This window comes from Mastigoproctus giganteus, chromosome 5 (assembly GCF_048544385.1).
Source record: "Mastigoproctus giganteus isolate SK-2022 chromosome 5, ASM4854438v1, whole genome shotgun sequence".
Lineage (NCBI taxonomy): Eukaryota > Metazoa > Arthropoda > Arachnida > Uropygi > Thelyphonidae > Mastigoproctus > Mastigoproctus giganteus.
The window spans coordinates 158,258,574-158,284,755 of record NC_143579.1 but is presented as its reverse complement, the minus strand read 5'-3'; the positions used below and the strand labels follow the sequence as shown (position 1 = coordinate 158,284,755).

Here is a 26,182-nt window from a genome sequence, read left to right as displayed (position 1 = left end):
AAAAATGAATGAGGAAACAAGAAATGAATTGTTGAACAGCTCTCTCGCTAAGAGTGGCAATTTAAGAAGAAAGAATGCCTATGCAATATAAGCCCTGAATTTTTTTATTATTATTATTATTTTTTTTAATTGTTATTTTTAGTAAGTATCACTCTTAAGAGTATGAATTCACATTGCCAACCCTTTTTTTGTTTGTTTAAAAAAAATTTTTTTTGAGCAGGAAATGCAAAAAATGTTGAAATAGCAAGTTGATTGATTCTGCTCTTTTCTTTTTTTTTTCCCCCTCAGTACCAATGTAGTAATGAATTATACAGAAGTGGAAGCCAAAGTTAGAGAAGCTACCAATGATGATGCATGGGGACCTACAGGACAGCTTATGCAAGAAATAGCTCAAAGTACTTTCACATATGAACATTTCCCAGAAGTAATGGGAATGCTTTGGAAACGTATGCTTCATGACAATAAGAAAAATTGGCGGAGGACATATAAGGTAAGTTGGATAACAATAAACAAACAAAGTCATTGGAGTTGCAGAAAAGAGTCCTATAAAGTAAAAAGTTTTTAGTTGAACCATACTTTGTCATTTTACCCAACTTTTGCTTAATTAAGTGCATCACGTTTTGTTTACTTTTTACGGATGGTTATAATTAAACTGTCAATTTGGAGGCCTTGCAGATGTCTTTTGGCCAATGTTTGGATATGTTGTTCCTTAATATTGTGAGACAAATATTTGCAAGTAACACACTTTAATAAGAACTTAACTTATCTAGTTCAGTAAATAATAATTGGATAGTATGAATCAGAGTTGTAATACTCAATACGTTCTATGTTGATATTAATATTTGCAAAATAATAAGAGGAGTTTACCTCAATATAGTACGTAGAACACTTCTGTATGATACTCTCCAGAAATTAAAACGAAAAAATCGATAAAACCGAAACTTACCGGTACATTAGAGCAAAATATAAATAATTAAAAATCAATTTAAAACAATTAAAAATCAATTTAAAACAATTAAAAATCAATTTAAAACAATTAAAAATCAATTTAACGCAATTAAAAAGAATCTAATGAAAATATTCAAAACGATTTTCCTTCCTGAACCTGACAACACTTTTCGACCATATGTCGTGATCACAGGAATGAAAATTACCAAATAGGGTTGAACGTGAAACTTAAATAGTGATTATTTGTCTTCGCGCGTGTGTGTAAAGGTCCACGCATCGGACATCAAATATGGCCGCCGAACATTAACAGAATTCTCGTGTAATTTAATTTCTACGGTTTCTGCAATTAATAGTCGCGTATAATTACGTTGAACATTAATTATTTTGGCCTCGTTAAATAAAAAAGTATGTTTTTCGTTAATGGCATGAAAGGCTAATTCTGACACTGCTGAACGAGAAGCACGAACTGAGGCTTCATGTTGATTTACACGAATATTAAGAGAAAATCACGTTGAACCTTGGTAAGACGAGTCGCAATCACCACAAGAAATGTTGCATACCAGATCATTAATTTGTGTTGCGAACGTGGAAAGAACCGATCGATTGTTCAGTATAGTGTGTAACTTCCGTGTTGGCCTGGCCACAATTTTAAATTCGGTATCTTTAAAGAATTTATTAAGCTGTTTGTGCCACTGTTCAACATATGGAACAGAAATAAAGTATTTTTTGATATTACTATTGTTGGTTGGTGTAGTATTTTGTATCCTATCCTTAGCCTGTATCCTAATTCCGTTTATTGTGGCAATGGAATACCCTTGTTTAAGAACCTGCTAGTTAATATTTGCATTTCTGAGTCCAAAGCAGATTCCGTCGTTGAATATATATAGGCATTTAGAAATTGATTAAAGATAATCGATCTTTTGTAGGTGAACGGGTGATAGCTATTATAATGTAGAAGCATACCGGTGTTTGTAGGTTTTCGATAGATGCTAAATTTTATTTTATTCGAGTCCCGGGTAAGCATGAAATTTAGAAAGTTTAATGACTTTGTATCCGTATCCTCCCTTTCCAATGTAAATTTGAGTCTAGAATGAATATTATTAAACGAATGTAAAATGTCTTGGATAGTACTACTATCAGTAATAACTAGAACGTCGTCTAAATACCTCCCATAGTATGTGATACGGGGTCGAAAAGATGCCAAATGTATATGCTCAATTGTTGAGAGATAGATCTCTGACATTAAGCCGCTCAGGCTCAAACCCATTGGTAATCCAAAAATTTGTTTGTACACCTTGTCTCCAAAGGTGATGTAGTTGGCCTCAACTAACAGTTTAATTAAGTGAAAAATTTCCTTAATAGGTAGCTTCGTATAATTAATTGGTGTCGAGTTTTTATTTAACATATCCCAAATAATATCTAATGTGTATTCAATGTTTACATTCGCATATAAAACGAGGTAACATCTAGTGAGAATAAATTGTCATTGTCGCCGAGTCTACAGTCTTTAAGATTATTAAATAATGCATCGTAGTTCTTAATCCCAAATTGTATTACCTGTCTAAAGGGTTTTATAATGTTATATACATGTGTGGCTAAGGATGAAAATGCCGAGTTCCTGTAGGAAACAATAGGTCGAATAGGAAATCCAGTCTTGTGTAATTTTACCTGACCGAAAAGTGCAGGAATATTGTATGTTCTGGCCATCAATTCCTTTAACTGGACCATAGTCGTTTTTTCAATACGTGGTTAACGTTTTATTGTATTGATTGACCAAATTGGTAAACAATGCCGGGTCTACTTCAAGATAAGTGGAGGTATCTGAAACAACTGAATCTAACTTATTAATATAATCAGGTTTATCTAGTATTACCACTGTATCTCCTTTATCTGCCCTCTGTATGATAATGTCCTTATTTCCCCGAAGTTCTCGTAAAGCTGAACTGTCATGTGTATTCAATTTAGGAAGTCGCGTTTCTTTTATGTTATTCACTACTTGGTTAACTTGTTGAATAAATACATCTTTTTGTGGAACATTACGAAGTCCAAATTCAGTATCAATCACACATTGTTTTTAGGTAGTTTTCGAGGTGGTAAATTATAATTTAGTCCTTTGGATAAAAGTGAAATCTGGTCCTGCGATAGTGTACATGAGGAAAGTTGTAACCTGTTGATATGTCGGTTCATTGAATACTGGGTGGGGGGTGTTCGTGAACTATCTGACATATTCTGTGGTAGTACGTTGTGTATCATATGGAAGTGTTCTACGTACTATATTGAGGTAAACTCCTCTTATTATTTTACAAGTAAATAATAATGTAAGCAAATTGATTTGCTCTTGATCACATAATATGGCATTCTGGATAAAAATAACATAATTAATGCTTTGTGTATGTATTATATTAAAAGAATAACGTATATTATTATTATTATTATTATTATTATTATTAGCAGCCATAAGGTGCAAGGAAACGTGAGGTTTATACTGCACCAGCCAAAAGGAAAAAAAATCCTGTGTTACCCTGAGAGAGAGAGAGAGAGAGAGAGAGAAGTAGAAGGGAATCACCAAGAAAGCAAGAAAGAAGAATGGTGATATCCAGCTCAGGACCCTTGGCAAACCCCTCGACGTGGGCACCTGTACGTGGTGAGGGGACCTCCCAGTGATGCTGCTGGGGTTCCAGATTAGCATCACTGGGATCCAACGCCCATACCTTGGTTCCAGGGTTACACCATTGGAATCCGGCGTGTGCAGCCGTGCGCCGTGACCCGTGGAAGCGGAAAGGGGGATCCTGGTGGTTGAGGGGCCCAGCCTTAATACACCACTTTGGCCCCTGCTTCGACAAGATGGGCGGTCCCGGACCGGCTCGACTGGGATCAATCGGCGGGTGGTTTTATACTGCTAGGGTCAACTGCGTTCCAATAAGTCTCCCTCCCTATGGTCCTGGGACGGGATAAAGACTTATTGGTAACGTGGGTATGGTGTTCTAAGCGAACTCGGCGTCCCACTCGTGTACGCAGTACCTGCTAGTTCACGAGTGGGCGCCCCCTCGTAGGGCTCCGTGGTGGGTGAGGTACTTAGGCATCAGACATTTTCTCTTTACTCCTATGAGTAATTTAAATCCCATTTCTTCTGGGGCCCCAACAAGGCCCGTACCTAATCGAGATCATGACGCAGATAACACCTCTGCAAAAAGAGCCAGAACTGAGGAAATACGACCACCATCAGTGACACCGCTTTTCCTCATTCTCCATTCTACCGGAGAGCAGTCCATTGGAAAGATGTCACCCTTCTTCATCCAGAAAGGATTAGAAGGGTTGGCAGGTTCACCAAAATCTGTAAAAAGACTGCGTTCTGGCGACCTTTTGGTCGAAGCTTCAAATGTTAAACAGGCGGAAAAAATCCTGAACGCCATATCAATAGGGGGAATACCTATCATCGTAACCCCCCACAAATCTTTGAACTCTTCACGTAGTGTCATTTCAGAGTGGGACCTTCTTCATGTTTCTGAAGAAGAGATCTGCTCTGAATTGAAAGAACAAGGAGTGACGGCTGTCAAAAGAATATCAATGAGAAAGGATGGGAATCTCATCCCTACCCGAGTTCTCATCCTAACGTTTAACACCCCACGGCCTCCAAGTTCCATCAAGGCAGGCTATCTAAACTGCCCAGTGAGAATTTATATCCCAAACCCACTGCGGTGCTTTAGATGCCAAAAATACGGCCACTCACAAACATCTTGTCGTGGTAACCCTGCCTGTGCTCGATGTGGTGCGAAAGACCACGAGAGCAAGGAATGTTCAGCTTCTAAACCGATCTGTGTAAATTGTCAACAAGATCATCCTGCCTACTCCAGAGCATGCCAGCGGTGGAAGGATGAAAAAGAAATACAAAAACTGAAAACAGAGCTGAATATCTCCTACCCAGAGGCCAGAAAACGTATCCAACCAGTAAATAGCGGGAAACCTTCATACGCCCAGAAGGTTTCTGCTAAGTGCACTATCGGGACACAAACTGAGATGACTATACCACCAAAAGAGTCATTCACCCCGATTGCACGCTATTTATTGAGTTCTCAAAAGCCCACCAAAAAAACACAGTCAGTTGCCACTCCTATATCCGTACCTCCTAGTGCTCCACCACTACCAAAACCAAGTGGTAAAGAACCTGCAGTAAGAACAGAAACAATGGATGTAGAGAACAAGGAGGTACAGGATGAATCTGTCTTGGAACTCTTTGCGGAGGAAGAAATGGACACGGGACAGCGTCCATTCTTCCCCAAAAAAGATAAATCCAAGACTGACAAAAGTAAGCCCTCAGCACCTCGGAAGCCGCCTGATGGACCCACCAAGCCAAAGTAATGGCTAAATTCCTACAATGGAATTGTCGTGGATTCCGGCGAAATACTGATGGCATCAAGGCCCTCCTGCAAAAGCACGAGCCAGTTTGCTTTTGCTTGCAGGAGACTTATCTAAAGGCAAATGATGATCCCACAATGCATAACATCACAATCTTTCGCAAGGATAGAATTGCGGATGGTCCTGCTCATGGAGGAGTGGCTATCCTTGTGGGTAATCAGACTCCAGTTCAGCCCTTGCTAATTACAATAGGCGCCTCCGTAGCCAGGTGGGAAGGAGCAGCAGTGCGTAGCACGCGCTTCTTGATTAGACCGGGGTTCGAGCCCGTCACCACCAAATACGGAGGATGCGGAAAGGTCAAGGAATGACCACCGCATATCCCGGAGCAATATGGCCTTAGTTGCTAATGCTCCTAAAAAAAAAAAAAAAAACAAACAAACAAAAACAAACCAGCTAATTACAACCAGCATTGAGGCTGTTGCAATTCGCCTGACAGTGGGATTTTTATTAACTGTGTGCTCTATTTATTTGCCACCTGGGACTGACATCTCCCAGGAAGACCTTGATGATCTTGTATCGCAGTTGCCTCCCCCTTTCTTACTTCTCGGGGATTTTAACAGACATAACACCCTGTGGGGTAGTGCTAACATCAATGGAAGGGGACGGGTCATAGAGCGTATGCTCAATGACAATGACCTTTCCTTTCTAAATACTGGAACAAACACCTTCTTCCACATGCCTACCCGTGCCTTTTCTGCCATTGATCTCTCTATCTGCTCCCCTTCTCTACTCCCTTCACTCACTTGGGAAGTGGAGGAGAATCCATATGGAAGTGATCACTTCCCTGTGATAACCTCCTTACACAGTGGGAGACCGTGTCTTCCTTTCAGGTTACCACGGTGGAAGATTCAGGCTGATTGGACTGCCTTCCAACATCAGGCAAATTTTGAACTCAGTACGGTCAGTCAGGAGCCGATCAATGATGCAGTAACGTACATCAGAAATTATCGTCCAAGCAGCTGCGAATACTGTTCCAAAAACATCTACCCGGTTTCCACCATTTCCCAAACCTTGGTGGAATTCCCAATGCACAACAGCAAAAAAGGCTCAAAACAAAGCGTGGGGGATATTCCGCCGATATCCTACCACTGTTAATCTAATAGCCTTCAAGCGTGCACGAGCCAAAGCACGCTACATTCGCCGTCAGAGTCAAAAGGAATCGTGGATCCGTTTTACATCATCCGTTAACCAGTCTACCAATTCTAAGGTAGTCTGGGATAAAATCCGGAAAATGAAGGGAAAATATACATCCCACCCTTCTTCAATCCTAGATTATAATGGATGCGCTATTGCAGATCCAACTGCAATAGCCAATGCTCTTGGGGAAACATTCTCTAACATCTCAGCAACATCTTCGTATTCCCCAGAGTTCCTGGTCCTGAAACATAAACTGGAAAAACAGGCACTTAATTTTAAGTCTAAGAACATCTATCCCTATAATGGGTCGTTCACTATTCAGGAACTGAAAAGAGCCCTCGCCCTTTCCAAAGCAAGTGCCGTTGGACCAGATGGCATCCATTATGAAATGGTTAAACATCTTTCACCAAAATCTATGGATTATCTGCTCTCTCTGTATAACAGAATCTTTATTGAAGGGCAGTTTCCGGATTCCTGGCGCAAGGCAATCGTTCTTGCCTTTGCTAAGCCAGGAAAGGATCCAAAAGTCACTACCAATTATCGTCCTATTGCTCTGACTAGCTGTCTGTGCAAATCCTGGAGAGAATGGTCAATTCTCGTTTAATATAGTACTTAGAATCAAATGACCTTCTCTCCAATATCCAGTGCGGCTTCCGAAGGAACCGATCCACATTGGACCATCTTATTAGACTGGAAACATCCATCCGGGATGCTTTCCTAAAACGCGAACACTTGGTGTCGGTGTTCTTTGACATGGAGAAAGCGTATGACACAACTTGGAGATTTGGCATCTTAAAAGATCTGCATAGCCTGGGTCTTAGGGGGCAACTCCCCTTTTTTATTAAAAACTTTTTAGCCAATCGATCTTTCCTAGTTCGTGTGGGATCCTCACTCTCTCGTTCCTTTAGCCAAGAGGAGGGAGTACCACAAGGATCAGTATTAAGTGTCACGCTTTTTGCCATCAAAGTAAATGCCATCACAGAACAACTTCCTCCAACTGTAAACAGTGCCCTCTATGTTGATGACTTTAGCATATTTTGTCAGTCATGCAACATGAGGGTTATTGAAAGACAACTGCAGAAAGCCATTGATCGTCTCAACTCCTGGGCACTTGCAAATGGCTTCAGGTTCTCGCCGGAGAAGACCGTTTGCGTACATTTTTGTCGTAAGCGTAATCTTCATCCTGAACCTGAATTAAGGCTTGGACATGATGCTATTCCAGTAGCAGCAGACACAAAATTCTTGGGACTCATATTCGATAAAAAACTTACCTTTCTGGATCACATCCGTCAACTCCGCACAAAGTGCACACGCGGTCTTAATATTCTCCGCTCGCTCTCCTCTACATCTTGGGGAGCAGACCGATGTACCCTTCTATGGCTTTACCGTGCACTTGTGCGATCCAAATTAGATTATGGGTCCCACGTATATTCCTCCGCCAGAGATAGTGTCCTTCGATGGCTGGACCCTGTCCATCATCAGGCCCTACGTATTGCTACTGGCCCCCTCGACGTGGGCACCTGTACGTGGTGAGGGGACCTCCCAGTGACGCTGCTGGACTTCCAGACTAGCATCACTGGGATCTAACGCCCATACCTTGGTTCCAGGGTTACATCGTTGGAATCCGGCGTGTGCAGCCGTGCGCCGCGACCCGTGGAAGCGGAAAGGGGGATCCTGGTGGTTGAGGGGCCCAGCCTTAATACACCACTTTGGCCCCTGCTTCGACGAGACGGGTGGTCCCGGACCGGCTCGACTGGGATCAATCGGCGGGTGGTATTATACTGCTAGGGTCAACTGCGTTCCAATAAGTCTCCCTCCCTATGGTCCTGGGACGGGATAAAGACTTATTGGTAACGTGGGTATGGTGTTCTAAGCGAACTCGGCGTCCCATTCGTGTACGCAGTACCTGCTAGTTCACGAGTGGGCGCCCCCTCGTAGGGCTCCGTGGTGGGTGAGGTACTTAGGCATCAGACATTTTTTCTTTACTCTCATGAGTAATTTAAATCCTTCTTCTGGGGCCCCAACAAGGCCCCTACCTAATCGCGATGATGACGCAGATAACACCTCTGCAAAACGAGCCAGAACTGAGGATAAACCACCACCATCAGTGACACCGCTTTTCCTCATTCTCCATTCCACCGGAGAGCAGTCCATTGGAAAGATGTCACCCTTCTTCATCCAGAAAGGATTAGAAGGGTTGGCTGGTTCACCCAAATCTGTTAAACGACTGCGTTCTGGCGACCTTTTGGTCGAAGCTACAAATATTAAACAGGCGGAAAAAATCCTGAACGCCACATCAATAGGGGGAATACCTATCATTGTAACCCCCCACAAAACTTTGAACTCTTCAAGAGGCGTCATTTCAGAGTGGGACCTTCTTCATGTTTCTGAAGAAGAGATCTGCTCTGAATTAAAAGACCAAGGAGTGACAGCTGTTAAAAGGATATCAATGAGAAAGGATGGGAACCTCGTCCCTACCCGAGTTCTCATCCTAACGTTTAACACCCCACGGCCTCCAAGTTCCATCAAGGCAGGCTATCTAAACTGCCCAGTGAGGATTTATATCCCAAACCCACTGCGGTGCTTTAGATGCCAAAAATACGGCCACTCACAAACATCTTGTCGTGGTAACCCTGCCTGTGCTCGATGTGGTGCGAAAGACCACGAGAGCAAGGAATGTTCAGCTTCTAAACCGATCTGTGTAAATTGTCAACAAGATCATCCTGCCTACTCCAGAGCATGCCAGCGGTGGAAGGATGAAAAAGAAATACAAAAACTGAAGACAGAGCTGAATATCTCCTACCCAGAGGCCAGAAAACGTATCCAACCAGTAAATAGCGGGAAACCTTCATACGCCCAGAAGGTTTCTGCTAAGTGCACTATCGGGACACAAACTGAGATGACTATTCCACCAAAAGAGTCATTCACCCCGATTGCACGCTATTTATTGAGTTCTCAAAAGCCCACCAAAAAAACACAGTCAGTTGCCACTCCTATATCCGTACCTCCTAGTGCTCCACCACTACCAAAACCAAGTGGTAAAGAGCCTGCAGTAAGAACAGAAACAATGGATGTAGAGAACAAGGAGGTACAGGATGAATCTGTCTTGGAACTCTTTGCGGAGGAAGAAATGGACACGGGACAGCGTCCATTCTTCCCCAAAAAAGATAAATCCAAGACTGACAAAAGTAAGCCCTCAGCACCTCGGAAGCCGCCTGATGGACCCACCAAGCCAAAGTAATGGCTAAATTCCTACAATGGAATTGTCGTGGATTCCGGCGAAATACTGATGACATCAAGGCCCTCCTGCAAAAGCACGAGCCAGTTTGCTTTTGCTTGCAGGAGACTTATCTAAAGGCAAATGATGATCCCACATTGCATAACATCACAATCTTTCGTAAGGATAGAATTGCGGATGGTCCTGCTCATGGAGGAGTGGCTATCCTTGTGGGTAATCAGACCCCAGTTCAGCCCTTGCTAATTACAACCAGCATTGAGGCTGTTGCAATTCGCCTGACAGTGGGATTTTTATTAACTGTGTGCTCTATTTATTTGCCACCTGGGACTGACATCTCCCAGGAAGACCTTGATGATCTTGTATCGCAGTTGCCTCCCCCTTTCTTACTTCTCGGGGATTTTAACGGACATAACACCCTGTGGGGTAGTGCAAACATCAATGGAAGGGGACGGGTCATAGAGCGTATGCTCAATGACAATGACCTTTCCTTTCTAAATACTGGAACAAACACCTTCTTCCACATGCCTACCCGTACCTTTTCTGCCATTGATCTCTCTATCTGCTCCCCTTCTCTACTCCCTTCACTCACTTGGGAAGTGGAGGAGAATCCATTTGGAAGTGATCACTTCCCTGTGATAACCTTGTTACACAGCGGGAGACCATGTCTTCCCTTCAGGTTACCACGGTGGAAGATTGATCAGGCTGACTGGACTGCCTTCCAACATCAGGCAAATTTTGAACTCAGTACGGTCAGTCAGGAGCCGATCAATGATGCAGTAACGTACATCACAGAAATTATCGTCCAAGCAGCTGCGAATACTGTTCCAAAAACATCTACCCGGTTTCCACCATTTCCCAAACCTTGGTGGAATTCCCAATGCACAGCAGCAAAAAAGGCTCAAAACAAAGCGTGGGGGATATTCCGTCGATATCCCACCACGAACAACCTTATAGTGTTTAAACGTGCACGAGCCAAAGCACGCTACATCCGCCGTCAGAGTCAAAGGGAATCGTGGATCCGTTTTACATCATCTATTACCCAGTCTACCAACTCTAAGGTAGTCTGGGATAAAATCCGGAAAATGAAGGGAAAACATACATCCCACCCTACTTCAATCCTAGATTATAATGGATGCGCTATTGCAGATCCAACTGCAATAGCCAACTCTCTTGGGGAAACATTCTCTAAAATCTGTGCAACATCTTCTTATTCCCCAGAGTTCCTGGTCCTGAAACAAAAAATAGAAAAACAGGCACTTAATTTTAATTGTAAGAGCGACTGTCCCTACAACAGGGAATTCACTATTCATGAACTGAAAAGAGCCCTCACTCTTTCCAAAGCAAGTGCTGTTGGACCAGATGGCATCCATTATGATATGATTAAACATCTTTCACCAAAATCTATGGATTATCTGCTCTTTCTGTATAACAGAATCTTTACCGAAGGGCAGTTTCCGGATCCCTGGTGCAAGGCAACCGTTCTTGCCTTCGCTAAGCCAGGAAAGGATCCAAAAGTCACTAGAAATTATCGTCCCATTGCTCTGACTAGCTGTTTGTGCAAAATCCTGGAGAGAATGGTGAATTCTCGTTTAATCTGGTATTTAGAAACCAATGACCTTCTCTCCAACATCCAGTGCGGCTTCCGAAGGAACCGGTCCACTTTGGACCATCTTATTAGACTGGAAACATCCATCCGGGATGCTTTCCTAAAACGTGAACACTTGGTGTCGGTGTTCTTTGACATGGAGAAAGCGTATGACACAACTTGGAGATTTGGCATCTTAAAAGATCTGCACAGCCTAGGCCTTAGAGGGCATCTCCCCGTGTTTATTCAAAACTTTTTAGCCAATCGATCTTTCCAAGTTCGTGTGGGATCCTCACTCTCTCGCTCCTTTAGCCAAGAGGAGGGAGTACCACAAGGATCAGTATTAAGTGTCACGCTTTTCGCCATCAAAATAAATTCCATCACAGAACAACTTCCTCCAACTGTAAACAGTGCCCTCTATGTTGATGACTTTAGCATTTTTTGTCAGTCATGCAACATGAGGGTTATTGAAAGACAACTGCAGAAAGCCATTGACCGCCTCAACTCCTGGGCACTTGCAAATGGCTTCAGGTTCTCGCCGGAGAAGACCGTTTGCGTACATTTTTGTCGTAAGCGTAATCTTCATCCTGAACCTGAATTAATGCTCGGACAAAATGCTATTCCAGTAGCAGCGGACACAAAATTCTTGGGACTCGTATTTGATAAAAAGTTGACCTTTCTGCACCACATCCGTCAACTTCGCACAAAGTGCACACGCGGGCTTAATATTCTCCGCTCGCTCTCCTCTACATCTTGGGGAGCGGACCGATGCACGCTTCTTCGGCTTTACCGTGCACTTGTGCGATCCAAACTTGATTATGGGTCCCAGGTATATTCTTCAGCCAGAGACAGTGCCCTTCGATGGCTGGATCCTGTCCATCACCAGGCTCTTCGTATCGCTACTGGAGCATATAGAACATCTCCTGTCCAGAGTTTATACGTCGAAGCAAACGAACCACCGTTATCGCTTCGACGTAAGCAGTTGTGTCTAAACTACGCTTTTAAACTGAAATCCCTGCCAGACCATCCTACGTGGCTATCCGTTTTTGAGCCACGATGGGAAAATTTGTACAATACCCGTAAGACTGCTAATCGTCCTTTTGGAATTCGTCTCCAAGAGCTACTCATAGAACTTGATATCAAGGTAGACAAGGTTGCCCAAACACCGAAGCAACCCCTTCCACCCTGGCATGCTCGTATTCCAATATGTGACTTGTCCCTTAAAAATTGGGGAAAGTCGGACACTCCATCATCGGTCTACCTGCAGCTTTATTCAGCACACCGAGCTGAACATTCTGACTTCGCGCCAGTTTACACAGACGGTTCGAAGTCAGAATCATATGTGGGATCTGCTGCTGTCTTTAGGGACACCACTACATCGGAGCAGATTCCCTCTGAATGCAGTATATTTACTGCAGAGCTGCACGCTATTGAGTTAGCTTTGGATCACATCAGTAAATGCCAAAACCAACGGTTCATTTTATATTCTGATTCTCTTAGTGTGTTACAGGCTTTAATAACCGTGAGATTTAATTCTCATCCAGTTCTGTCTAGCATTCAGCAGAAGATTCACTTCCTCCGTGAACGTGAATATGATATCCGCTTCTGCTGGATTCCTAGCCACATTGGGATTAAGGGAAATGATTTGGCTGACACCGCAGCCAAATCAACAATTCCCAGAAATAATCGCTGCCTGTCAGTCCCCTATACAGACTACAGGCAAAGAATACTCGAGAAAATACACTCCCAATGGCAGGACTTGTGGAATAGACAGACTGGAAATAAACTATATCGTATAAAGCCTGTAATTGAACCGTGGCAGTCTAGTCTGCGCAGGAATCGTAAGGAGGAAGTTGTTCTTGCCCGGACCCGCATAGGACACAGTCATTTAACTCATTCATTTTTGCTGAGGGCTGATGACCCTCCTATGTGTGAGTCTTGTGGCACAGTTTTATCAATTAGACACATTTTAATCGAATGTCCAGTTTTTAGCAGTATCCGTCTTACCGCTTTTAATGATCTGACTGAGCCATATACACTCAGTCAGATTTTATCCGACAATGACAATGTGTCTGCTATTTTTAGATTTTTAAAGTCAATAAATATTTTTACTCGTTTATAAAATTTACATTTTTCTTATACTTCTTGACATAGTGACCTAACTAATTAGGTCACTGAAAGTTTAAATTATTTTATAAATGACATGGTCTTGGCGCATTATAGCCTTAGTAGCTAATGCGCCAATAAAACCAAAACAAAACAAAACAAAAAAAAAATATTGCTACTGGAGCATATCGCACATCTCCTGTTCAGAGCTTATACGTCGAGGCAAACGAACCATCTTTATTGCTTCGACGTAAGCAGTTGTCTTTAAAGTACGCTTTAAAACTGAAATCCCTGCCAGACCATCCTTCGTGGCCATTCGTTTTTGAGCCACGATGGGAAAATTTATACAATACCCGTAAGACTGCCAATCGTCCTTTTGGTATTCGTCTCCAAGAGCTACTCAAAGAACTTAATATCAAGGTAGACAAGGTTGCTCAAACACCGAAGCAACCCCTTCCACCCTGTCATGCTTATGTTCCGGCATGTGACTTGTCCCTTAAAAATTGGGGAAAGTCGGACACTCCATCGTCTGTCTACCTGCAGCTTTATTCAGCACACCGAGCTGAATATTCTGACTTCGCGCCAGTTTACACAGATGGCTCGAAGTCGGAATCATATGTGGGATCTGCTGCTGTCTTTACAGACAGCACTACATCGGAGCAGATTCCCTCTGAATGCAGCATATTTACTGCAGAGCTGCACGCAATAGAGTTAGCCTTGGATCACATTAGTGAATGCCAACACCAACAGTTCATTTTATATTCTGACTCTCTCAGCGTGTTACAGGCTTTAATAACCGTGAAATATAATTCTCATCCAGTTCTGTCTAGCATTCAGCAGAAGATTCACTTCCTCCGTGAACGTGAATATGACATCCGCTTCTGCTGGATTCCTAGCCACTTTGGGATTAAGGGAAATGATTTGGCTGACGCCGCAGCCAAATCAGCAATTCCCAATAATAACCGCTGCCTGTCAGTCCCCTATACAGACTACAGGCAAACAATACAGCAAAAGATACATTCCCAATGGCAGGATTTGTGGAATAGACAGACTGGGAATAAACTATATTGTATAAAGCCTGTAATTGAACCGTGGCAGTCTAGTCTGCGCAGGAATCGTAAGGAGGAAGTTGTTCTTGCCCGGACCCGCATAGGACATAGTCATTTGACTCATTCGTTTTTGCTGAGGGCTGATGACCCTCCTATGTGTGTGTCCTGTGGTACAACTTTAACTATTAGACACATTTTAATTGACTGTCCAGATTTTAGCAATATCCGTTTTACCACTTTTAACCATCTGACTGAGCCGTATACACTCAGTCAGATTTTATCTGACAATGACAATGTGTCTGCTGTTTTTAGCTATTTTAAATTAATAAAAGTTTTTAATTGTATTTAATTTATGCTTTTGTTACATTATTATATATCTGGACATGGTGGCCTTACTAATTAGGTCACCGAGAATTTAAACTTTTTAAATATTACATAGTCTTGGCGCATTATGGCCACAGCTGCCAATGCGCCATAAAAAACCAAACCAAACCAAACCAAACCCTTGGCAAACCCAGGGTCCTGAGCTGGATATCATCATTCTTCTTTCTTGGTGATTCCCTTCTACTTCTCTCTCTCTTAACACTTAACATTTAGTAGCACAACATTGAAGTATTTTTGAATAAGTTGACTTATTAAAAATTTTTCAATAATAATTTAAGGTAGACTAATTATGATCATTAAAAGAAAATGAACAGTTATTTAAAAAAAAAATATATATATATATATACAAATGTATATACAGAGAATACATACACTTAGTGATCATCCCATCTGTATAGGACTATGCTCATAGCTTGCAGTATAAAAGCCTAAACAGCTTCCTATGCTAGAACAGTGGTAATTTGCATCAGGTCATGCAAGTCAAAGTGATGAAGTAGCAGTTATGTAATGTAGAAAAGATATCACAGTTTCAAAAGAGCATGATTGTGGAAACTAGTGCATCAGGTGTTTTCATATCAGAAACGGTATGTCTTGTTGATTGCTCATGGCACACTGTAGTTAAGGTGTACAAAGAATGGTGTTGAGTGGGTCAAACTACCTCCCACTAACAGAACCATAGAGGAATAGGCAAAGTAATATATTCATGAGCAAAGAGTGCAGCACATTCAGGGTGGTCATATTTTGAAAATTTGTAAGCGGGACAACTTGAATCGAAATATGTAATATAGCATTTTTTCCTTCAAAAAGTAAAATAAAAATATAAAATTACAATTAAAATACATTTTTTTTAATCAATCAATCATAGTATTTATTTGTTATGTGATTGTTGTTAATATGTATTTGTCCTATATAAAGTATAATATTATTTCTATTATAATAAAATTTCTTTCCGAAGATTTTAAAAAGTTTTTAAATTCTGAACAGGACATGTTATAGTTTTCTTTTACCATAAGTTCGACTTCTAAATTTTCTAATAAAATACAGTTTCTCTCTTTCCACCAAGCAGTTTTCAAGCTGAAAACTCTTTCTGATGAAGCATTTGAATGTGGAATGCTTAATATGGAGCTTACAATTTGGGACAAATTATTTGCCCCTGGAAATTTTGAGAAACATTGCACCCAGTTTTTATCGACAAGCATTTCCTTTTCTTCATTACTCAGTGATGAACAAAATGCCTTTAGACTTTCTCATTTTTCTCTTGATTATTGGAATTAATTTTTAACACATCCATTAGATTCCAATAAGAATTAATTAACACGTTGACTGCCAAATATGAAGTAACTCGTATTGGCATTGGGGATTTGGCCCAGGACGCCACCTATGAGTTAACTCAGACTGGTATGACTTGCCTTTCAGGCATAGCTACAAGTATATTTGTAGCAAACAAGTGCAACTGATGGATAGTTGGCTTCTGGGATAAGAATGAAAAATCAACCATGGTGGCAGAAAACAGAATATTTATTCACAAAAAAAAATATATATTATTTACAAATACATAAAGAAAAGTGTATTACTAAAATTCATGATAATATTATAGTGTTTATTTGTGATATTACTTGAAACATTCTTCTGCACAAAGAGCAGGCTTTTCTTGGCACACTGGACAATAATAGCGTGTTTCTCTGCGTTTTTTATTTCTGGTACATACTCAACACGGCTTAGTTGGGTTTTTTTTTCAGTTGGTGGTATCGCCTCTAAATAATGAATGTCGTGTTCAGACCTAATCTTCTTTGGAAAGCTTAGAATTTTTTCTCCAATCAAAGATTCAATGAATGTTTCTCTGAATTTTAGAGATTTTATGGTGGAACCTGTAACTTGACGGAAAAGGATGTATGTGTTATGTATATATATATTTCTAAAATATGTAATGCAATTTTTTTTGGCCATCTTATGGTTTTTCTTAGCTCTGAATAATATGAGAGCATTTGATCCAATCAATCTATGCTGGACATTCCACTATTGTAATCTCAAATTATGTTGGGTTTTATCGATTTTTCCATTTCTGTTACGTACCTCAACCATTTCAATGTGTTTGTTAGAAATAGTGAGAACTGCTCTTTTATCCCTCCACTTACAAACTACAAGAAGGCCATTTCATTGCCATGCAACTTCTCCTTTCTTCAATTTTCTCATCACCAGATCTTTTCGATTTTCTTTTCTGTTGGTGCTAATGTTCCACATACAAGTTTTTTGAGCAGACAACAATTTAGTCAGAGCAACAGAATTATAAAAATTGTCCATATACACTACATATTCCTTGTCTAAGTAGTCCTCAAGCAAGTATAGCACAACTTCAGTATTATGACTGATGTTTTGTTCAGTTTCTTCTGATTTACCTGAGTAAATTTTTATTTTCATAACAAGGCTGTTGGACTCACACAGTTCGTTAAGTCTGATTCCGTATTTGTGCTTTTTATTTTTTATGTACTGGCTGAAATTCAGTCTCCTGTGCCACAACATCGTCAATCGTCAATACAGATGTTTTTATTTGGTATGTAATTATTACGTATAACATTATTGAAATGATTCAAAATTGAATCATTTCAATAATGTTATACGTAATAAAATATTGTAATATCAACTGGAATCTATTTCGACTCATAAATGATTATCAAAACATAACATTGTAGAATGCACTTGTACTCCAGTAATGCTCTTTTGAAAGAAAAGAACAAGGACCCATTTGTAACAAAAGTCCAAGAAGCACTTTCATTTCTGGGATGTCAGTGTCCTTCCATTTTGACGACTTAGCATATTTTTGCGAGGTCGCAAAAATAAGAAGCTCAATTTCTTACCTAGCGTATAAATTAGTTACTTTCGGCTAATAATGTAAGAAATTCTTCCGAAAAATATAGGTTCACCAATTTTTGTACACTAAGTTCTGTTGTGTCCATTTTCAAACTGACGTTCTCTTCAAAAATAAATTGTGGAGGATCTTGTGCTATTTCATTCCACAAATTATTATCATTATTTAATATACTTGCCGGCAGAGAATTAGGATTATCTTCAGGCTGGGAGCTGGCTTCACCTTCGCTATCCTCACTTGAATCGTTAGAAGGTTCATAATTGTCACTTTCGGAACCAGAACCGTATGGCTCATCAAAAATCTCTTCAAATTCAGAGTCACTCATATTAGCATATAGCTCAAGCTCTTCAGTCAGTGGTCTCTTCTTATCCGTGTTTTTTTTTTTTTTTTTTTTCAGAAACACGTAACGAATTACTAGATACAACGTACATACATGGCACAGTCTATGTCACTGCTACGGATTTATGCACAGCGCTGACTCATATACGGCGACTTCTACAGGTAATAATACGTCTCGAGTTAATTCGTAGTTGGCTGCCACAAGGAATTTTCTCTTACATACGGCATATACAAGATAATTTGAGAAGCTTTTTTTACAACATTAAGCTTTTTTTAGGAGTTTGGGGATGAATATATAGTATAATTTGGGTTTTGAATATATTCTAAATTATTTGGAGGCTTTCGGGTACAGTTTCTGTCTTGTTACCCCTTCTCTGCCCTCCCTATTACGATTAATTGTTAGGTTTATGTTAAATTTTCGCTTTACAATTTTGCCATACTATAGGCATTTGTATTAATTTTTCAATACGTAACTTCAATAATATATATATATATATACAGGGTGTCTCAAAAATATTGGTACAAACGTTTAGGGGAGGTAGGTAACATCTAAAGGAATGTGAATCGCATAGGAACCCATAGCCGGAAACGTCACCCTAAGTCGGTACATGGCGCTGTTCATCAGTTCGCGAGAGGGAAAATTTCTGGTTTACTCATTCAAGCAGTAGTCGCCACACGAAGAGCATGCATCGATATATGAACTGTGAGCTGGCAGACATGCACCTAGTGTATTGGTTAGCAGAGGGCAATGGACAAGCCGCTCAACGAATTTATGGAGAACACTTCCCAGACATACATGTACCGGACCACCGTTTGTTTGTGCGTGTGCATCAAAATTTGTGCAATTATGGGTCATTTAGAGGTAACAGGAGTAGTGCAGGCAGACTACATTCGATGCAAACTCCCGCCATGGAAGAAAGTGTGTTGAATGCTGTCCAGAATAATCCTACTTCCAGCACACGTGCCATTGCCTCTGCCTTAGGAGTGTCTCATTGCAGTGTACAGCGTGTCTGGCACGACGATTCCTTACATCCCTTTCATCTCCAAAGGGTTCAGTTACTGCTCCCCCAAGATCATCCTGCACGTGTGGCTTTTGCGCAGAAGTTTCTCCAAGAAAGTTTTCAAGACTTGAATTTTCCAGCTATGTTTTGTTCATGGATGAGGCTTATTTCACTTTGGAAGGCTTATTCAATCAGCACAATCCTCATGTGTGGGCTCACGACAACCCACACGGTGTGCGCTCCCATGCGGCACAACATCACTTCGCAATAAATGTGTGGGCAGGTATGGTCGGTGACTGCTTAGTCGGCCCATACCTGTTACCATCCCGCATGAACTCCACTAAATATCTTATCTTTCTTGAGCAAGTTCTACCATGGTTACTTGACGATGTTCCAGCAAATGTGAGAAGCAACATTTGGTTTCAACATGACGGGGCGCCTGCCTATTATGGAAGGTGTGTTCGTGACCATTTGAACAGGCGTTTTGGGTGTCGATGGATTGGCCGTGGTGGACCCGTTGCCTGGCCCCCACACTCACCTGATTTATCGAGCCTTGATTTCTTTCTGTGGGGGGCCCTAAAATCTATCGTATATGAATCGCCTGTGGAGACGGAAATGGATCTCGTGGCGAGACTCGTCTGCGCTGCTGCTACTGTCAAAGAAACTCCAGGTGTGTTCGACCGTGTCCACCAATCCATGCTGTTTTGGTGTCACGCATGCATCGCGTCTCGTGGTGGAACCTTTGAGCATCTGTTGTAACATCATGAAATGCATCCATCTCGTACTCCATTGTTAATATTATGTCAAATAAATGTTTGCCACTAATTACTGTCTTGTGTCATTTCTGCTTCTTGTGCCTCTGCTACTACTTTCCCGTGACATTTCCGGTTATGGGTTCCTATGCAATTCACATTCCTTTAGATGTTACCTACCTCCCCTAAATGTTTGTACCAATATTTTTGAGACACCCTGTATAATAGAGTAGAAGTAATAAATCTATTGAAAAGCCAGAAGATGGATGTGCAAATTACTCAAAATGCCAAAACTAATAGGAGAAAGAAAGCCGAAATCGGAAATATTGAAAGTGGGAGAAAGAGGGAAAGAATGTGAATATCCTATATGATATAATGAATTAAATAAAATTATAGGCGAATTGGAAAGCCAATTCGAGAGAAAGGGAACTGTAAACAAAAATCAAATCTGTCTGATGTTCGCTGTTACTTCACAGTCATTTTTTTTTTACAGTTTTCTTCTCTCTAATTGGCTTTCCAGTTCAGCCTATAATTTTATTTAATTAGCTCTAGTTCTTGTTAGTTTGGAAAGTTTTTCTTATGTTTCAAGTAATTAATTGTTATTAACTTATTTTTATAAATTATAAGTTACAGAAATAAAAACCACCTTTCTTTTTTATTTCCTTGAAACTGACACTGACTTTTATACCACTTGGTCACTCTAGTGGCTGCCTTTGCCAATTTTGGCCTGTGGTTACCTCTAACACACACACACACACACACACACACACACACACACACACACACACACACACACACACACACACACACACACACACAAAATCAGCATGCAGGAATAACTGGTTTCAACTATGGTGAGCTTTTAGTTAGTAATAATATTCAGTTCAAACATGAAGTTTCAGATGAAACAGGCAAGCAGAAGTGATTGTGGGAAAGCTTTTCATGGTCATCTTTTCATGGTTCTGTTATTTATGGGCAAAAACGCTTGGTACAAGTATATCAAATCCAACAATATGAAAAGTGAACCTCTGGTACAGATTGCAGCTAACACACTGTTCTTGACTAATAAGAGAAGTCCTCAATACACATTTTTTGCAATCCTTGCTGACGGTTAACCACATCTTTAATGACTGTTGCCAGCAGTCAGGTATCTGTTCAGCTTTCAAGAACCGTACAGCCTTGTCACATGTAAAGTGTTCTTGTTTATATTTTGGCATGACCTTCAAGTCAGAGATGTTTACAATAAAATCATGAATACCATCATTAATCTTATTTAATCATGCAATCTTGAAACAGAATCCATTCAAAGAGCATGTTCTGCTGCACTTTCGCTCATGACCACTCAGTTACATCAAGCACATAAAATTGATGTGAATTATCATGAATTTTTCTGTTTGAATTGAACTACATAATAATCTCTAAATCATCATATAAGTAGTATCTGTGCACACAGATGCTATGTCCTAAATGATTAATGAATAGAGACAGTTTGGCCAAGCTGTTTCTTGTGCAAAAAAAAAAAAAAAACATCTAATGAAGCCATAGTGTACTACCTTCGATCATAACCCATCTTCTCATGTTGTATCCATCTTTTGTGGAAGGCGGAGGAAGGATATGAAAAAATATAGAGGCAAGCCACATTAATACCAGCTGCTGTCCATTAACACCTTTTTGAGAAATAAATTTATTTCTTGTATGAAAGGCACAAATGGATATCTAATTTGATTAGATAATACCTATTCAACCTTACATATTACTAGAAATAAAAAAAAATTTATTTCTCAAAAAAAAAAAAAAAACACTAGGAAAGTTAAAATTAAATCGCTTCATGTGATGTATTTATTTGGATTTAAATGAAAGTTTATTAGTCTGAGGTGAAGGTTACAGTAGGAGCCCAGTAAGTTAATAATTTGCTCAATTTTTTTAGTCATTGTTTCAGCCTCACTCTGGAACTTTTTATCAAGTGCAGAGTTTGGTGGATGCCACTTATTCTAATGCTGGTGAGTTGAATTATTTAGTTAGTTTAACTTATTTGAAACCAATAAACTTTCATTTATACCCAAATAATTGCAAATAGCTGAAGGACTTTAATTTATAGTTTTCCTGGCTAATCAAATAATTTTTTTACTTTTATATGAATAATTTTGAGACACCTTGTCTTTATAAACTAATTTATTATAATTGTAATAATAGAAAATAATTCTTTTGTTTTTAGTCTCTACTTCTTTTGGGTTATTTAGTACGGAATGGTTCTGAAAGAGTGGTAACTAGTTCCAGGGAACACATCTATGATTTGCGTAGTCTTGAAAACTATTCTTATATTGATGAGCATGCAAAAGATCAGGGTATAAATGGTATGAAAAATGATTTTTCTTTCTTTCTTTCTTTCTTTTAATTGTTTAATTATATGATAAGTCTTATCTGTTTGGAACTCTGAATGTAAGATGGAGAAACTGCAACACTTTTTCAGCTTCTTTATATAGTATTAAAATAAGTTGAAATGTAAATATTATTTGCATTTATGTTGTTGTCTGTTTTAGCTTCATTTGTGATGTGAATACATGCAAGTCTGATCAAAAAAGTTCTAAGACTTATTTATTACGAAAGAATTGCTGGAGGTTGAAGGACCAAAATATGATTAAGCACGGGAATGATACCACCACTGCTTTTAGCTGCTTCCTTCTCCACCTAGGAGATCGAGAGAACATAGATGACATTTTTCTTTTTCTAAAATTTATTAATAAATATCACCTTATCTGAACTGCTATCTCCTGTAAGAAAAACGAAGGAAATATCAGACAGTAATTAGTGGATTATAGCCTAAGTTGCTGATGCACCAATAAATCTAACAAACAACAACAACAACCTTCTCCACCAAACAGTAATGAACAGCAAGTGTTGATGTTAAGGTGTGTCTTATGGTCTCTGTTGCAGTCATAATGTATACCAGTGGTTTTCAACCAGGGTGCCGCAACAACATTCCAGGGGTGCCACGTAATTTGGGTTTAAGTCACTTAAACTTATTATTATTTTTTAATTTATATGTTTATTTCATTATAAAAAGGTGTACGGTATCTTTTTAATTTTGTGGTGATCTATAATCAATCTTTACTTAGTACCTCTATATAAAGAATAAAATTATGTACTGTATATATATAATTTGTATTATGAAATGTAATTTTTATAATTATATTATTGTAATAAATATCATATAACATATATATTTTTTAATATTATATATATATATATATATAGAGAGAGAGAGAGAGAGAGAGAAAATCAGATCTAACAGGCAGAAAATTGAGTAGGGGTGCCGCAAAATAAAATAAATTACTTAGGGGTGCCGTTATTAAAAAAAAGGTTGAAAACCACTGATGTATACAAAAGTGGAACAACTTGTGTACACCAAGTTTTGTGTGAATAATAGGAGAAATTGCAGCAGAAATCTCCAGATATTAAGGCATTTGTTTATCAGTGTATGAAGCATTTCCAGAACAGCTTAGAATATGTATAAAATGATGAACATTCAGGTTGACTTTCATCCTCAAACACTGATGAAATAGCTGAAATCAGGAAAAAGTTCATTCTGATTAGCAGTTTAATCTGAGAAATTGCTTATGAATTAGGAGTTATTTTTGGATTGTGCCAGGCGAGTTTTGATCAAAAATCACCATTGAGATATGCAAAGAGCTGGATGGAATGGTGGAAATTAATGGGCTATTTTGACTAGTGATGAAATGTGAATGTATGATTCTGAAACAAAGTTCAGGATCATAGTGGAAGTTACCAGACTCACCCTACCAAAAAAAAGTTCAAACAAATGTGAAAAGGTGTTTTTTTTTTTTTGTCTCTCTCCTTTCTTTGAAATTCGGGGTATCATTCATTATTAATTTGGTCAGATGATAAATCAGGCCCATTGAAAAGAGATTCTGATTCAACTGACAGAATCTAGATAAACAAAAAAAAAATGGTTCAACAAGTCAAAGCCAAACAAAACATCACATACCAAGAAGCCAAAAAAATCAGTACAGACTCAAAATAACACCAGACCTAATTTTGCTCAAGTAATTCAAAGCCAGCTCCAATAGCTACTGCAGCGCAAGGAACAACAATGACTGTTACTCAAATAGAAGTAACATTTCCCCCAAACAGATCAACATCAGACTGGGCTTGGTCATTTGGAAAATGTACCCTTACCTAGTAAAACAACTAGACCAACAAGGCTGTAGATACACCAATCACTGTGTCACATGCTAATAATTATACAATAATACGGTTATCCCTCGATTAATGCCCTAAATTTTTTTGATACCAAAAATCAATTAGTGCAGTACAAAAATTCTATTAATGCGGTAGGTATAATGCAAGTCCATATTTTTTGAGCGTTTATTAAATTACCACTTTAATTTCTGTGTCCAATTTTTTTCAAGCATTAATTTAGTCACCTCTTTAATTTCATATAACTGAAATCTGAAAGAAAACATTTTCTTTGTAAACTGCAAATTTTCTTATGTATGTATGGTTGTCTGCTAAATTAATTTAGCAGGTGCCAGACAACTGTATCAACTGCTAAGAATAAATTTTTTTTTTTTTTTTTTTGATTTTTTTCTTAAAGTTTAGCTAATACATAGTAAAGTAAAGTAAAGTGCAGCCATTATCAACCCACTGCAGGATGGAAGCCTCCTCAACAATTCATGTTGAGGAAAACGGACCATAATCTGCCACGCTGGTCCAGTGCGGGTTGACAGATCGACCGTGTTCAGCAGTCAGGGGCTTGAACCCCGGTCGACTCAAAGAGCGTGTGCTACTGCACTCCCGCTCCTGACCACTCGGCTACGGAGGCCTGCTAATTTACCCTCAACTATGAGCAAAAGAAATAGTGAAGTGAAAAGTGATTGTATAGAGAGAGCCGAAAAGTTATTTCCTTAATTAATAAAAAAATATGAATGCAATGTGATAGTAGAGTAAAATTAAGACAGGACCATGGTATGGGTGAATCAACAATACGAGCAATTTTGAACAAAGCAGATGAGTACAAAGAAAAAGGTAAGGTTGCACCAAGTTCCAAATGTATGCAAATAGAAGCCTTACAATAATTGAAATGGAGCAACTGTTGTCTATTTGGATTGAAGATTGTAACCAAAAAACAAATTCCACTAAGTACCAATATTAAATCAAAAGCATTGTCTCTTCTCGTCTTGAAAGAAAAGGCCACAGAAGATGAAAAAGGTGACAATGAAGAATTCGGTGCTAGTTCTGGATGGTTTGAGAGGTTTGAAAAAAAGAACCAGCTTGCATAATGTTCAAATCACAAGTGAAGCTGCAAGCACAGATAAAGAAGCAGCTCAAAAATATCCAGACACTTTGAAGGAAATTGTGGAAGGAGGAGGTTATAGTGATCAACAAATATTTAACGTCGATGAAACCGAATTGTTCTGGAAGCAAATGCCTTCTAAGCCTTTTTTAGCTAAAACAGAAAAATCACAACCTGGTTATAAAGCATGCAAATATAGGTTTGCACTTTTATTAGGAGGTAATGCTGAGGGAGATTTAAAATTAAAGCTCATGCTTGTTTATTGTGCACAGAATCCTATGGATCTTAAAGGCTTAAACCAAGGATCACTCCCTGTAATTTGGTGATCTAACAAGGAAGCCGGATAACTCTATTCAAAGAATGATACACAGGATATATTTGTGCAACAGTTTAAAATTATTGCCGAAAAAATAACCTTGGTTTTAAAGATTTATTAATTTTAGACAATGCTCCTGGTCATCCCATTGCTCTTGATTCCTTGTGTGAAAATATCAAAGTGATGTTTTTACCACCTAATAGAACTTTCTTGCTGCAACCGATGAATCAAGGGCCTATCGCAACTTTTAAAACTTACTACCTGAGAAGGACTTTTAAACAAACAATTCAAGCAACATCTGGAGAGAATTTCCTTGACAGAATTCTGGAAAAAGTAGAGCATCAAAGGTGCCATCACAACTTTTAAAACTTACTACCTGAGAAGGACTGTTAAACAGACAATTCAAGCAATATCCGAAGAGAATGCAATTTCACTAATAGAATTCTGGAAAAAGTATAGATGCCATTGAAAACATTCACCAGTCATGGCTTGAACTTACATCAAGCAATATGAGAGCCGTGCGGAAGCACTTCTTCCTCACTGTGCAAATGAATGTAAAGGCCTTCCAAAAGAAATGGAAGGCAGAGGTGAAAGTGATTCTTGCGCTGCTTCTATTGGAATGAGCAGCAGCCTAGAAAGCCAGGTACTGGGGATTTCAAAGGCTGCTGGGAGAAATAACTCACATTGGAAAGGACCTTGGTTTTAATGAGTTAGACAACCAAAATGTTCAA

The 26,182-nt window shown here is 39.4% G+C and overlaps 1 protein-coding gene across 4 annotated transcripts in view; it reads left to right on the top strand.

Annotated features, from left to right (window-relative positions):
• Positions 1-26,182, top strand: part of LOC150085792 (clathrin interactor 1-like) — a 379,846-nt gene that overhangs the window by 68,595 nt on the left and 285,069 nt on the right. For all 4 annotated transcript variants that reach the window (XM_090374252.1, XM_090374251.1, XM_090374253.1 and 1 more), the window contains exons 2-3: positions 289-490; positions 22,037-22,175. In XM_090374252.1, the coding sequence (XP_090230378.1) occupies positions 289-490; positions 22,037-22,175 (341 nt within the window). The remainder of the gene's footprint in view (positions 1-288; positions 491-22,036; positions 22,176-26,182) is intronic.